Here is a 16,917-nt window from a genome sequence, read left to right as displayed (position 1 = left end):
TGAACTTTAGTGTTTAAGTTGATGATAAGATAAACCTATGGATATCCCACCATCATCTTGATTTTTTTGTCATTGGTACCCAGACCATGTATTACCTAGCAGAATGATATCTATGTGGCCCTAAGTGTACCACCTTGGGGGTGAGGAGAAGCCTCCTGCAAGCACAGGCCACCCACAGTGCCTCACAATGTCCCAGCAAGTATTACAGTGACCATGCCTCCCACTGCTGAGGACAAAGGCAACCATGTTCTGTGCGTGGAAAGTGACTTTAGCCTCACGTACCAGATAAGAGTTTGTGTATTTCTATGTGAACAGTGTCCTCAGAGTGGCGCCCTACCCCGCCAAGAGAGGTCAGCCACTGAGGGAATTCTTGAGCTCCCTACCAGATTGCAAAGGGTCTGCATCTGGCCCCAAGATCCGAACTTCCCGCTTGTCTCCTTTAGACCTATTGAAGTAGATGTTCTGCCAGCCTCGCAAGAAGCTCGCAGCCCATTGGATCTTGCTTGTCCAATGGGAGACCGCGCCTTGGTTAGATTGTGGGGCACCACGGAGACCGTTGCCGGGAAACCACGTAAACACCAGAGAGCACAGCGGGCCGTTGCGTTTGCATATTTGCAGCAGGAGCCGGAGGCGGGATTTTCGTCCACCAAGATGGTGAGCAGCTGGGGCAGAGGGGAGCAGCAGGAGGTCTCGAAACTTCTTGTTTACCTATTGATTGCGTTGTAGTTTAGATCTAGCCTGCTTCTAAGAAATTTATTTTGAAATGCCCAACCTGAGAATTAGTGAGAAAGTTGCATTTGCTTTCAGAGGCCTTAGGTGCAATTACTTAAGGGCCACAACGCCGTAGCTTCCAGCTCTTCTTGCATTTTCCTCACACTATTATTAGACCTGCCCGGTAAAAATCTTATTTCCCGAATGTCAGGAACTTTGGGAAAAGATTAAGAACTGAAAAAACGAATGAGTGGAAATTAAAGTCCAACAGAGAGCGAATGAATAATTAGCAGTGGGTTGATGTATTAACTCTATATTAGGAAAACCTGACAGGCATCGGAACAGAACTTTATGGCCAAGCTGGGGGACGGCGGCTGGGGTGGGGGTGGAAATGGGGGGTGAGAAGAGGAGGAATTCCCTGCGTAGTGGTAAAGAGCTGGGCTTGTGTGCAGACCTCAACTTCATGTCTTTGAATCCTAGTACAACTCTTTATTAGCTGAAGAACCTTGTAAAGGTGCTTGTACTTTTGTCACCTCATTTATAAGATGGGGACTAACAGTTCTACTTCATTGATATATCGATGTATTTACCGACCACGTTTATACTTTCATTATGATATACTTCTCTGAATTTAGGAAGGACGCCAAATGCCCTTTCTAACTTTATTATTGTTACCTACCTTTATATCATTTGTCCCTGGGGTTTACATAAATACATTTTTAAAAATTAGATTTTGGAACACCAAAACATGCATACATTTATTTTAGTTTATTTTATTTTTGCATTACAGGCTTCCAAAAGGAGAACATTGAGTTACAGTGAAAGGCACCAGAAATTAGTAGATATGAACCACAGCAAAAAATTGCATGTTGAGGCACTAAGAAAGATAGAGAATCAAATCAGGGACCAAAGAGTGCGGAATGAAAATGAGGACCGTGCTGAGCGCAAGAGATTCCTCAGATTATTACAAAATGAACAATTTGAGTTAGATATGGAAGAGGCCATTCAAAAGGTAAGTTTTACTGTTTATTCTTTACATGTTTTCTTTTTTTCTCTTTATTTTTCTCCTTGAAACAATGAAAGCTAACTACTCATACTGGAATTGAGTAGATAGACAACAGCATCAGACAAAGAATACCTCACTGTAAGTCAGCCCAGCGTAGTGGTTTAAGAGCTTGGTTTTTGGAGCTAGATTATGTCTTTGAAGTCTATTATTGCTGTGTATCAGTTGTGGAACCTTGGGTAGGGTGCTTTTACTTTTTATGCCTCATTTATAAAATGGTAATAATAACAGTACCTACTCCATATGATTGTTGTAATAGTTAATGAGTTAATATGTGCAAAGCCCTTAGGATAGTGCCAGGAAGAGAGTTAGCACAGGTTTTATTTCATAAATAAGAAATTCGTAATTACTAACATCCAGTTTTATTCACATATGTACAATTCTGTTGCCTTCCGTAAAATTCTAAAGACAAAAATGTAGTACCTTTTGAATTTACTGAAATTAAACATATATGTTTTTAAAGTTTATTTTATTGATTATGTTGTTACAGTAGTCCCATTATTTTCCCCTTTTAACCCCCCTGTACAGTACCCCCATTCCCTCCAGCAGTCCCACCCCCTTTAGTTTATGCAATGGGTCATACATATAAGTTCTGTGGCTTTACCCTTTCCTATGTTATTCTTAACTTCCCCATCTATTTTGTACCAACCAATTATGCTTCTTAATCCCTACACCATTTCCCCACTTCTCCCCCTCCCCCTCCTAGGTGATAACCCTCCAAATGATCCCCATACCTATGATTCTGTTCCTATTCTGGTTTGCTTACTTGGATTTTATTTTTTAGATTCAGTTGTTGATCGTTGTGAGTTGCCATTTATTTTTTTAATTTTTAATTTTTAATATGCTTTATTAATTATGCTGTTACAGTTGTCCCAATTTCTTTTTTCTTTGTTTCTCTCCATCCAGTGACCCCCTGTACCTCCAGTTGTTCCCCCCACTTAATCCATGCCCATTGATTGTGCATATAGTTCTTCTCAACATCTTCCTGTCTACTCCGCTCCCTCCTACTATGCTTCTTAATCCCTGTACCATCTCCCTCCCTTTCCCCGATTCCCTCAGCCCTCTGACCTCCCTCCATAATGTTCCCCATACCTATAATTCTTTTCCCACTCTCGTTGCCTACTTAGTTTGCCTTTGTTTTGATTCTCTAGCTTCTGTTGTTGGTTGTTGTGATACAGTTTTCATTTTAATGTTCATAGTTTTGATCCTCTTTCTCCTGAACAAGTCCCTTTAACATTTCAAATAACAGTGGTTTGGATCTGATGAACTCCTTCAGTTTTACTTTGTCCTGGAAGCACTTTCTCTGCCCTTCTATTCTGAATGACAGTTTCGCTGGATAGAGTAATCATGGTTGTAGGTTTTTGCTTTTCATTACTTTGAATATTTCTTGCCAGTCCCTTCTTGCCTGCAGAGTTTCTTTTGAGAAATCAGCTGACAGTCTTATTGGGACCCCTTTGTACATAATTCTCTTCCTCTCTCTTGCTGCTTTTAGGATTCTCTCTTTATCCTTAATTTTTGACATTTTGATTATAATGTGTCTTGGTGTGGTTCTCCCTGGGTCCAGCTTTTTTTGGAGCTCTCTGTGCTTTCTGGACCTGTAAGTCTATTTCCTTCCCCAAGTTAGGGAAGTTCTGCTTCATTATTTCTTCACATAATTTTTCAATTTCTAGTTTGTCTTCTTCACTTTCTGGCAACCCTATGATTCGGATATTGGTCCAGTTATAGCTGTCCCATAGGGTCCTGAACCTCTCCTCATTTTCCTCACTTTTCATTTCCTCTTTCTGCACTGGTTGACTGTTTGTTCCTTCCCTATGTTCCGATTTGTTGACTAGATCCCTGGTTTTCTTTCCCTCACCACTAGTTTCGTTTGTGTTTTCATTCATTTCAGCAGTGCTAGCCTTCATTCCTTCCTCATCTTGTTTAAGATCTGCTGTTAGGTCTGTAAGCATTTGTATAACCAGAGCTCTGAACTGAGCCTCAGAAAGATTTCGAATCTGCTGATCCATTAAATTAGACATTTGCTGTCTGGTCAGCTGCGACACTGGGATCTCTTATCATGATTTGTGCCATCCTGACTGTTTGTGTTTACTTTTGCTTCCTGGGCGGGGCTGTCACACCTCCTACGCTATAGGGTGGGGAACCCTGTGCACTTGTCATTACTGGGCGACCCTTCTCACCACACTGTCGTTTTGTGTGGGTGTCCAAGATGGATTCCTGCTGTTCACTCTCTGCTGAGAGACCAGGAGCCTCCTCCTCCGTCCACATCCCCTCCAGCCCTCAGAGTCCAAGGCAATGGGGGTCTGCCTTTCCCGGCATTGGAATTGCGAGCTGACAGGTTAGGTCTGCAGCGGGGGGTGCTCCCCAGGCTCTTCTCGCTTCCCCTTAAATACAGGTGTCTTTGTTGACTGCCGTCCCACTGCTGCAGCTGCCGCCACCAGCACAGCTTGACCTCTCTGCCCCAGCTTCACCTCTCCTACCCGTCTGGACGAGCACCACTTCTTTATAACTTCATATGTTGGATTTTCATGTAGCTTTATTTTCTGAAACTTCTGGTTATTTCTGGTTTTGTGGTAGTTGTTGTCCTTCTTAGCTGTGAAGGGAAATGGAGCATGTCAGTCTAGGCCTTCATCTTGGCTGGAAGTCTGTTGCTATTTTATGTTCATAATTTTGATAATCTTTTTCTTAAGTAAGTCCCTTTGACATTTCATATAATAGCTTGGTGATGATGAACTCCTTTAGCTTTACCTTATCTGGGAAGCACTTTATCTGCCCTTTCATTATAAATGATAGCTTTGCTAGATAGAGTAATCTTGGTTGTAGGTCCTTGCTTTTCATCACGTTGAATACTTCTTGCCAGTCCCTTCTTCCTGCAAAGTTTCTTTTTGAGAAATCAGCTGGTAGTCTTATAGGCACCCCTTTGTAGGTAACTCTCTGCTTTTCTCTTGCTTTTAAGATTCTCTCTTTATCTTTCACCTTTGGCATTTTAATTATGATGTGTCTTGGTGTGGTCCTCCTTGGGTCTAGCTTGTTTGGGACTCTCTCTTCTTCCTGGGTTTGTATGTCTATTTCCTTTGCCATATTTGGGAAGTTTTCCTTCATTATTTTCTCATGTAAGTTTTCAATTCTTGCTCTTCTTCTTCTCCTTCTGGTACCCCTATGTATCAGATGTTGGCATGTTTAAAGTTGTCCCAGAGATTCCTAAGCCTCGCCTCATTTTTTTCAATTCTTGTTTCCTGATTCTGTACTGGTTGACTGTTTTCTTCCTTATGTTCCAAATGATTGATTTGAACCCCGGTTTCCTTCCCTTCACCATTGGTTTTGTGTGGATTTTCCTTCGTTTCATTTAGCATAGCCTTCACTTCTCTTATGCGTTTGCCGTACTTAAGCATATCTGCCAAGCCTGTGAGCATCTTTATCACCAGTGTTTGGAACTCTGCATCTGTTAGGTTGGCTATCTCCTCGTCGCTTAGTTCTGCCACTGGAACCTTGATCCGTTCCCCCTTTTGGGCCATACTTCTCTGTCTCCTCATCTTGACAGGTTCCTGTGTTTGTTTGCCTCTGTGTCTTAGGTAGAGTTGTTGCTCCTGTTACATTGTAAGGGGCGGAGCCTTAGATATGTGTCAGTAGAGGGAGACCCTTTTCAACACATTGTGGCTCTGTGTGTGGGGGAATGGTCCGAGAAGGAACAGTGCTGCTTGCTTAGCACTCGCCCCTTTTCCAGGCACTTCTCCCACTTCCATATGGGACTGGCGCCTCTCTAGTTGTTACCCTAGCCATCGTTCCCAGAATGGGTGGGTCTGTGGATGTTCTAGGACCGTGGGGGCCCTTTAAACAAGCGTACTCTGCTGAGAGACTGGAATTTCTTCCTCTGCACCAACCCCCACTGGTTTTCACAGTCAAAAGCAATGAGGCTTTATTTTACCTGGTGCTGGGACAGTGAGCTGCAGGGTCTGGTCTGGTGCTGGGAGCACTCCCCAGGTGTCCCTCCTCACTTTTAAAACGTGTGACTGCACTTTCTGCTGGCCTGCCACTGCTGCCACCACCACACCATGTCCTCTCCACCCTGGCTCCGCCCCTCCTGCCTGTCTGGATGAATAGTTCCTCTTTATATATTTGTTTGTTGGACTTCCATGCAGCTCAGTTTTCTGGAACTTCTGGTTGTCTCTAGTTTTGAAGTGTTTGTATTCCTTCTTAGTTGTGGAAGGAGATGCAGCATGTCTGTCTAGGCCTCCATCCTGGCTGGAAGTCTAAACATGTGTATTATTAAGTGGCAGAAAATGAACACTTAGGTATTAGGTATAAATTTATTTGTATTTTTTATCTTTGAAATACTGCTTTGAAGAATTGAAGAATTCAAGTACAATTTATATATATGTAACTCCTAAAACATGGAGATAATTTTTTCAGTGGAAATTTCTAAATATTTAAAGGGTTGAAGATGGTAGAAAAAGGGAAACCGATGAGAAATGAGTTCTTATGAATGTTAAAAATACTGATATTTCAGCATTTTTTGCGGGCTTGTTTTAAGTTCAACAGTGTGTAGGACATTGTGGGAAGTAGCAAAAGCAAGTTTTAAAAATAGTAGCCATCTCTTTATTCCAAATTCCAGAAACTTAGACATTATTTTTGTAACCCTGGGCAAGAGCCTTGGGTTTAGATTTTTTCTTATTCTTTTTTTACTTAATTTTTCTTTAAAGATAATCCCATATACTCTATCAACTATCTCTTGCATACTTCAGTATACATCTTATAAAATAGATATTTTCTTACATAATGCCACTATCTCACCCAACAGAGTGATCAATAACTTCAAGGTATCATTTAATACCATTTCATAAGCAAATGTCTGTGATTGTGTCAGAAACATATTTTTTCAGTTGTTTTGTTTTTATCAGGGTCTAAACAAGGTTCACACAATATATTTGGTTGTCATGCCTGTTATGTTCCTCTTAATCTAAGGCGGTCCCTTCGTCATCCTTAATTTTTTTAACTTCATGTTTCTAGCTTGTTAACTAGGCTGAATTTATCTGTTTACTTCCTCATTGGTCTCTTTAATTTGTTCTCCTATCTCTTATATTTCCTTTAAATGGAAGTTAGCCTTAAATGCATGGTTAGCTCTGTGTACAACTTTTGGGCAATTACTCCACAGATGATGCTCTCCTTGACATTGTATCACATCAGCAGGCACATGGTGACTTTTAGTGATGCTAATGTTGATCAGTGGGTTTAGTGAGACAGCCTGGTTCCTCCACTGTAAAGATCTCCATCACACTTTCCTCTATAGTTCACCAATGAATCTTTTCCTTTGTTAGGGGTTGCAAAACATTGATTTCTAATTTTGTTATTCCTTTCACATTTAGCTGAAATTCCTCTGTAGAGGACTTTTTCACATCAGCTAGGGTTATTTGATATCCTAAAATCTAGTTCTTACTGGAATGGGAGATCGTTAATTTTCAGATTAAAGAACTGGTACCTATGCTGTTGTTGTTTTTAAATTTTGTTTTCTTTAGTTTTTGACTCTTTCTCTTTTTAAAAATATCTTTATGGACTTATGAGTCTTTATAATTACATTTATTATTAATTGAAAAACAATTTTTTTGATGCTCTAATTGTCCCATCTTTAGCCAACGGATGCCCTTTTATTGCTTCTGTGTCCTTTTGGCAAGGCTCCCTTAATCTGCGATGGTATCCTTGCTTTCTGTCAGAACAAAATGTTCCAGGCTAGTGATGGATGGTTAATTTTATGTGTCAACTGGACTAGGCCATGGGGTGACCAGATATTTAGTCAAACATTATCCTGGGTGTTTTTGGTGTTTTCTTGGTTCTCAGTCCTTTAGACGTAGACTGGAACGAAACCATGGGCTCTCCTGAGGCTCCAGCTTTCCATTTCACCCTGCAGATCTCGTGACTTCCCTGCCTCCATAATCACTTGAGCCAATTTCTTATCATGTTGCTTCTGTTTCTCTAGGAAGTCCTGACTATTACAAGGCAGCTTATCTTGTAAATTTCTTGCTTCACACCTGGAATGTGCTATTGTACCAAGGTGTTGTATTATCATTTAGTGGAAATAATATTTAAAGACAATTTGGGTGCTAGATGTGTTTACTAGTCTTTAGTTATCATTGATTCCAGGTCTTTTAGTCGAATATGCATGTTTTTAACTTTATTTTGAGATAAATTTAGATTTATGGTAGTTGCAAAATTAGTATAGAGAATTTCTCTGTATCCTTCACCTGAATTCCCTTTATGTTAACATCTTACATCATTTTAGAACAATTATTAAAATGAAGAAATTAACCTTGGTACAATACTAGTAACTAAACCACAGGAGTTATTCAGATTTTAAATACTGATTTACTTCAGTTTTTCTGTTAATGTCTTTTTTTTCTGTTCCAGGATCACAAATTTAATTTGGTTGTCACATCTCCTTAGTCTCCTCCAGTCAATGAGAGTTCCTCACTTTTTTTTAAAGATTTTTTAAAACAATTTTATTTATTTGTTTGTTTGTTTGTTTTTAGAGAGAGGGGAAAGGAGAAAGAGAGAGAGAAACATCACTGTGTGGTTGCCTCTCACTCGCGCCCCCAACTGGGGACCAGACGTGCAACCTAGTCATGTGCCCTGACTGGGAATTGAACCAGCGACACTTGGTTCGCAGGCCGACGCTCAATCCACTGAACCACAGCAGCCAGGGCTCGAGAGTTCCTCACTTTTTCCTGTCTTTCATATCTTGACAATTTTAAAGACTATTGTTCATATTAGTTTTCTTCAATTTAATATTTATTGTATTTTTTTCCATTATCACCTATAAGGGGTTATACCTCCTCCCCACAGCAATCACCACACTGTTGTCCATGTCCATGAGTCCTTTTTCCTTTGTGCTCAATCCTTCCACCCTCTCACTCCCCCACTAGCTGTCACCCTGCTCTCCATCTATTCTTGTTCATTCAGTTTGTTCACTGGATTCCAACTCATGTTGTTGCATGAGTTACTCCTTTTAATTGCTGTATGGTATAATAGTATTCCAGTATGTGGATTTACCACAGTTTATCCATCCACAGGTTGGAGGAAATCTGAGTTATTTTCAGTTTTTGGCAATTATGAATAAAGCTGCTATAAACTTTGATTATAAACATTTGTATGAGCGAGCCCTGGCTACGGTGGCTCAGTGGATTGAGCGTCAGCCTGCCAGCCAAGTGTCGCTGGTTCGATTCCCAGTCAGGGCACATTACTAGGCTGCACATCAGGTCCCCAGTTGGGGGCGCGAGTGAGAGGCAACCACACAGTGATGTTTCTCTCCTTCTCTTCCTCTTTCTCCTTTCCCCTCTCTCTAAAAATAAAAAAATAAACAAATAAATTATTTAAAAAAAGAAATTTGTATGAGCATAAATTTTCTTTTCTCTTGAATGGGAATCTGGGATTAGGATGGTTGGGTCATATGTTAGCTGTATATTTCATTTTATGAGACTGGCACACTTTTTTTCCAAAGCTGCTGCACTGTTTTGCATTTTCCCAAGTAACGTGTAAGGATTCCAGTTGCTTTGCTGTTGCTTTTTATTAATTAAAAATTTTATTGGAATAATTGTAGATTCATATGTAGTTGTAAGAAATAGTACAGAGATTCTATATTTTTTGTACCAAATTTTTCCCAGTTGTGCATCTTGCAAAAGTAAAGTACAATGTCATTAACAAGATGTCAACAGTGATACCATGCATCAGCTTGTTCAGATTTCCCAGTTTTACTTGAGCTCGTGTTTGTATGTATGCATGTGTGCATGTGTATTTAGTTCTATACAGTTTATCACATGTGTAAGTTTGTATGTCCAGCACCACAGTCAAGATACAGGAGTTCCATGACCACAAGGATTCCTCATTTTGTTCTTTTATAAGCAAACCCATCTAATTGTTCTTTGCGTCTACTTCCTCTCTGACTTTGGTGATCACTACTATATTCTCCATTTCTATAATTTTGTCATTTCAAGAGTGTTATATGTACAACTCAACAATAAAAAGACAAAACAATTTTTAATGGGCAAAGGATTTCATTAGCCATTTCTCCAAAGGAGATATACAAATGAGCAAGAAGCACACACACACAAAAATACTCAACAATATTAGTCATTAGGGAGATTCAAATCAAAACCACAATGAAACACCACTTTGGACCCTTGATGATTATTTTTTTTATTGATTTGAGAGAGGGAAAGACACACAGACATCAATTTGTTGTTCCAGTACTTATTTATGCATTTAATGTTTGATTCTTGTATGTGCCCTGACCAGGGCTCAAACTGCAATCTGGGTATATGGGGACAATGCTCTAATCAACTGAGCTACCCGTCCAGGGCAATTATTATAATTTAAAAAAAGAAAACAAGTGTTTGCAAAGATGTAGAGAACTTGAAATTCTTCTGCATTGCTGGCAGAAATCTAATATAGTGTAGTGATTGTGGAAAACAGTTTGGTAGTTTCTCAAAAAGTTAAATGTAGTTACTATATTACGTAGCAATTTCACTCAATGTGTATACCTAAGATAATTGAAAACATGTCCACACAGAACCTTTTACATGAATGTTCATAGCTGCATCATTCATGATAACCAACAAGTGGAAACAACCCAAATGCCTGTAAATTGATAAACAAAATTTCTTTCATCTACACAATGGAATACTATATAGCCAGAAAAAGGAATGCATTACTAAAACTTGCTGCAACATGGATTAACCTTGAAAATATGCTAAGTGAAAGAAGCCAAACAGAAAAGGCCACATATTGTATGATTTCATTTAAATGAAATACCTAGAATAGACAAATCCATAGAGATAGAAAGATTAGTGGTTGCCAGAGGAAGATAGCCGTGGTGGGCACTGGTGAGTGACTGCTAACAGGCATGGTTTTTTTTTTTTGAGGGGGGGTAGGGATGGTGAAAATGTTTTGAAACACTGAAAACTATGTCCATACAAAAACCCACACATGGATGTTTATAGCAGCTTTATTCATAATTGCCAAAACTAGGAAGCAAGCAAGATGTCTTTCAGAAGGTATATTGATAAATAATCCAAATAATAGAATATTATTCATTGCTAAAGAAAACATGAGATATCAAGCCATGAAAAGACATTCTGGAAAAGGCAAAACTATGGAGATAGTGAAAAGATCAGTGGTTGCCAGGAATTTCAGGGAAGAAGAGATAAATAGGCAAAGCACAGAAGAATTTTAGGGCAGTAAAACTACTCTGTATGTCATTATACATTTGTCTAAACCCAAAGAATGTATAACACCAAGAGTGAACCCTAATGCAAACTATGGACTCTGGGTGCTAATGAGTTGTCGTTGTAGGTTGATTGTAACAAGTGTACCACCTCGCTGCAGGTTTCTTTCTCCCTTCCTCTCTAAAATCAATAAATATATCTTCGGTGAGGATTAAAAATAATATTTTTAAATAGTAAAATTCTCTAGGAAACAAAGGAAAAAGTAAGACTGGAATTGTGAATAGAGAAAAAGTGTTAACAAAGTATTGATAATCATTGAAGATGAATGATGGCTACCTGAGGGTGTATTTTAATATTTTTCTTACTGTTGGCGATGTTTGAAATTTTCCATAATAAAATATTTGGAAAGTTATTTATTTAAATAATAGTTTGTATTTTAAAATAAAACATAAGTGAGTGTTGCTCTGGAGGCACTTGCAGTGTTCTGTTATAAACAAATTCAGCCTTGATGAAAAATATTTGCTTCTGGAAGATAAATAACTAAAGTCATATATTTTTATTCAGGCAGAAGAAAATAAAAGATTGAGGGAATTCCAGCTTGAACAAGAAGAAAAATTGGCTATGGAACTGGCAAAACTAAAACACGAAAGTCTAAAGGATGAAAAGATGAGGCAGCAAGTAAGAGAAAACAGGTATATTGGTTTCTATAAATTTCATTTATTTAGTTTTTATCTTTAAACTTTTATGTAATGCTTAGTACCTGAGAGTAAAATCTTTCTTTATATAATTGTACTTAGTTAATTTTGCCTGAAAATACTTCCTGCTTTATATCCTATATATATTAATTTGAGAAAAGAAGTTATATTTCTAGAAGTAAAGTGTTAATATTTAAGGTGGAAAAAATTAATTCCCTCTGCTCTTTTCTCTAAACATAATTTTAAAAATGACCTCTTATAAGAAAAATATGCATGGAAACCTACTCTTCAGAGAAACCTTAAGTGATACCGCATTTAACTTTTTACTCCTTTGTAAACTTCTCATAGTCCTTCTGGAAAGTGGCTGGTCAGCTGTGGTCAACACCGCCTTCTCATTCATCCCCAACTTGGAATCATCTTTTTTCCCCTGTCGTCTCAAAGTTAATTTCCCTGTAACTTCTATGCGCTTATCTCAGTTTTGCTATCAGATGGAAAAAATTAGTTCTTCTTTAGGACATCCTTTTATGTTTATGAATCCACTAAATGTTTTCTTCTGTAAGTTAAGTATCCCTCATTTCTTTATTTGCTCACCATCCAGATTCTCTTCTGTAGATGTAATTTAGATTATTGGTGTTCCTTAACAAAGTGTTGCCCCCACAATTTATTTATTTATATCATTGCACTAACTCCTGGGTACTGCTTAGTACCCTGATATTGCGACTGTTAATCATACTGATTTAGAATATGTTTGCTTATTATTGCCTAAGATTGAGTTACTTTTTAGGGGAAGCCATGTCACTGTTTTAATTAAAACTCAAGGCTAACTAAATGCCCAGCCTGTACTTATGAGTATACAGCTGGATATATTGGAAATTTTCTTTGATAGTTGTTGCATTTTATCTTAGCAGGGTTTCTGTAGAATATGATAGGACCCATGGATGAGTTTCAGAGGTTTTGAGTCTCACTAAATTATATTTATATGTCCCTGGCTGGTGTGGCTCAGTTGGTTGGAGCATCATACTGTACACCAAAATGTTGGGGGTTTGATTCCCAGTCAAGGCACATACCTAGGTTTAGTGTTCCATCCCCTGTCGGGGTGGATATAAGAGGCAACCAGTCAACCTCTCACATTGATGTTTTTCTCTCTCTCTCCTTTTCTTGCTCTCTAAAATCAGTAAACATTTTTTAAAGTCATGTTTGGCAAATAAACCCATGTGTATTTTTGTATGTCCACAACTTTTAAATTCTATAAGAGGTTATTAATTCTTAAAAAATTATTTAGAATTACTGCTAATGTCTTCATGTTGTTCTAATCTCAAACTATCTTTTTGGACCTTAATTCTCCAATCATTGTTAGCTACAACTCATGGTTTTATATTATCAGACATGCCTTTGTCTAATTCACTGATAGAAGATTTAAATAGAAGAGCTTTCCACTTCTAGCAGTTGTGAACTAGGTGATGCAGATAAATTCTCCCTCTAAGAAGACAGTATCTGGAGAAAGTATAAAAGTAAGAGGTAGGTGAGGAAAGAAACCAGAATGGTGAGCCTAGAGTTTGTAATCTGCTGATTCCAAAAGTATGATGAGAGTTAAGTGAAGCAGAGCTTGGCTAATAATTGGATGCCCAGGTGTTTGACATCATTCTACAAGTTGTACGCTTCAGATTTGTGTACTTTCCTGTATATTTTACTTCAATAATACAGAATTTAATTAGATTTCGTTAGACTGAAACAGATAAAGAGAAAAAGTGTTAGCAGGTTACTGGAAAGTATCCAGAATAAAGCACAGAGCGACAAAAGGATAGAAATATATACTGGAGAACTTAAAAGAGAGATGATGGAAAGTTCTAACAGACATCATTTTAGTCCTGGTGTGGGACATGAGAGAGGATGATGCAGAGCAATATTGGAAGAGGTTCTAGCCAAGAATTTCCAAAAATGATAAAAGACATAAAGCCACAGGTTAAAATGCAATAAATAATAAAAACTACACCTGTAGTCAAACTTTTGAAATCCAACAGTAGAGAAAACCATGAAATAACACACAAAAAGTAGCCACACACAAAAAGACTAGTACTTTTAAACGAGCAACAATAAAAAGTATGATTGAGTTTTCAGCACCAGGAGTGGAAACTAGAAGACAGTAGATTTAAAGGACTGAAAGAAAGTAATAGCGCATCTAAAATTCTATACCTTGTGAAAATATTCTTCAAATTTAAGGCAAAAGTAATTCAGTTGAGCACTCTTTCAAATAGAGTATGCTGTATTGTGTGCATATGCCATGGTAAACTTTTGACATGCAGAAATGGACCAGTTTCTTGATGAGTTTGTGCAAATTGGCAAGTCTAAGGAAATGTTTGCTGTGGTACTTAAAATGTATCCAAAGTAAGTCACCTAAATTAAGATTAGGGTATTTACATTTAAAATAAATTAATTTTTTAAACTCAGGGTACATTTTTAAAATCATTGAAATTTATTTTAAAAATAATTACATTCAGAAGTCATGATATTTTTCATTTTGAACACATTTTTTTTAATCCAAGAAAATATTTAAAACAATTTAATTTTATCACTGCTTGTAACTGGAGTTGGGAAACTCACTGCCTATTTTTAGAAATCCTATGTTAAATATAGTGCAAATTAATGAATAATTATAATTAATAGCACAATTATTTATAATTATTAAAATGTATTCATAAATTCTATAATTATAATACAGTTAGTAATTATTGAGTTATTAGCAACTATATGTTTATTACATAGTAAAAATGTATTTGTGAAAGTAAAAACAAGACTTCATATATAATTTGTATTTAACTTCATCAAAAACAAGCTCAAAGAAGAGACAGTCTTCCCTTGTTAAATATATAACCTGTTCCTTGCTGATGCCATACAATTATATTCCAGACTCATAGTCAAGATATTGATTATAATTAAGTATGTGATATAGATACAAAAAAAATTTTCAAATAAACAAAAGCAGAATTCATCACCAGTACCCCACATGGAAGGAAATACTAGCAGTTCTTCAGGTAGGAGAATGGAATTGATCCCAACATTAATTTCAGAGCTTCAGGAAGGTAAACAAGTAGTAAATCTAGATAATTTAAATGTGTAAATCATTTATTATGTCTGTTGGGATTTAATATATGTAAAGAGTTAAAATAATAAATTATAACAAAAGTGAGATAGGAAGTGGATATTGTACATGGAGTTAAAGTGGTCAAGAATATTTTTTTTAATAAAATTTCACCTCTTAAAAAATGGAAAGGGGCAGTTGGGGGCTGGAATAAAAGGTGAAGGAATTAAGCCAAAAAAAAAAAAAAAAGACCAGACAAAACTATAAAATTTTTTAAAAATTACAGTTGATACACAATATTATATTAGTTTTAGGTGTCGGTATAGTGATTAGACAGTTATATACCTTATGAAGTGATCACCCTGAGAAGACTAGTACCCACCTGCCACCACACATAGTTATTACAACATTATTAACTATATCCCCTACGCTGTACTTTATACCCTGTGACTTTTTATAACTGGCAATTCGTATTTCTTAATCCCTTCATCTTTTTCACCCGTCTCCCCAGCCCCGCTCCCATCTGGCAACTACCAGTTTGTTCTCTGTGTGTGTTTGTTTCTGTTTTGTTTGTTCATTTATATATTTTGTTTTGTAGATTCCATATATAAGAAGAATAATATGGTCTTTCTCTGTCTGAGTTCTGTCACTTTTGTGGCTGAGTGGTACACAATTGTATATACGCACCACATGTTCTTCACCCAGTTGTCTATCGCCGGACACTTAGGCTGCTTGTATATCTTAGCCATTGTAAATAGTGATGAAGTGAACTCAGGAGCGCATATATCTTTTGAAACTACTGTTTTGGATTTCTTCAGATAAATACCCAGAGGTGGAATTGCTGGCTCATATGGTAGTTCTATTTTTAACTTTTTGAGGAATCTCCATATTGTTTTCCACAGTGGCTGAGCCAATTTATAATCCTGCCCACAGTGCATAGGGTTCTGTTTTCTCCACATCCTCTCCAACAGTTGTTTGTGGTTTTATTGGTGGTGGCCATTCTGATGGGTGTGAGGTAATTTCACTGTGGGTTTAATTTGTATTGCCCTGATGATCAGTGATGTTGAGCATCTTTTTATGTCTTCTTTGGAGAAATGTCAATTCGGGTTCTGTGCCCATTTTTTAATCCACTTATTTGTGGGTTTTTTTGTTGTTATTTTTTTGATATTAAGTTGTATGAGTTCCTTAAATATTTTGGACTTTTACTTATTGGAGGTATCATTGGTGAATATCATCTTCCATTCAATAGATTGTCTTTATTTTGTTTATGGTTCTCTTTACTATGCAAAAACTTTTTAGTTGATGTCTCATTTGTTTATTTTTTCTTCTGTTTCCCTTACCCAAGGAGGCATCCAAAAAAATAATGCTATATTGCTAACTTTACTGCCTATATTTTCCTTAGGAATTTTGTAGGTTTGGGCCTTATGTTTAAGCCTTTAAGCCATTTTGAGTTTGTTCGTCTCTATGATGTAAGAAAGTAATCCAGTTTCTTTCTTTTTTTTTTTTTTTTTTGCATGTATCTTTCCAGTTTTCAGCACTATATATTGAAGGGACTGTCTTTACTGCCTTGTATATTCTTTCCTCCTAGTTATAGATTTGTTCACCACATAGGCATGGGTTTATTTCAGGGCTCTATTCAGTTCCACTGATCTATGTGTTTTTAAGCCAGCACCATGCTATTTTGATTACAATAGGCCTTGTAGTATAGTTTGGTTTTGAGAAGCATGATACTGCCAACATTGTTCTTTTTCAATATTGCTTTACTTATTTGGTGTTTTTTGTAGTTCCATATAAATTTCAGGATTATTTGTTTTATTCTGTGGAAAATGCCATTGGTATTTTGATAGAGATTGCACTGAATCTGTAGATTGCTTTGGGTAGTGTGGACATTTTATTGATTTTAATTCTTCCTATCAATGAGCACAGTATATCCTTCCACTTATTTGTCTTTCTCAATTTCTTTCTTCGGTGTCTTATAGTTTCCTGAGTACAGGTATTTTACCTCCTTAAGTAAATTTATTCCTAGGTATTTTTTCTTTCTAATACAGTTGAAATGGCATTGTTTTCTTAATATCTCATTCTGATAGTTTGTTACTGGTGTATAAAAAAGCAACCGATTTCTGAATATTAATTTTGTATCCTGCTGCTCTACTGAATTCA

At 37.1% G+C, this 16,917-nt stretch overlaps 1 protein-coding gene across 1 annotated transcript in view; it reads left to right on the top strand.

Annotated features, from left to right (window-relative positions):
* Window positions 1–213: 213 nt before the first annotated feature.
* Window positions 214–16,917, top strand: part of MNS1 (meiosis specific nuclear structural 1) — a 35,737-nt gene continuing 19,033 nt past the window's right edge. The window contains exons 1-3 of the mRNA XM_090268352.1: window positions 214–654; window positions 1,502–1,723; window positions 11,548–11,675. Coding sequence (XP_090124478.1) covers window positions 214–654; window positions 1,502–1,723; window positions 11,548–11,675 — 791 coding nt within the window. The remainder of the gene's footprint in view (window positions 655–1,501; window positions 1,724–11,547; window positions 11,676–16,917) is intronic.

This window comes from Furipterus horrens, unplaced genomic scaffold (genome assembly GCF_987537825.1).
Source record: "Furipterus horrens unplaced genomic scaffold, mFurHor1.1.pri manual_scaffold_3, whole genome shotgun sequence".
Lineage (NCBI taxonomy): Eukaryota > Metazoa > Chordata > Mammalia > Chiroptera > Furipteridae > Furipterus > Furipterus horrens.
Note: the sequence above shows the minus strand (reverse complement) of the source record. Positions and strands in the feature narration are given on the sequence as shown.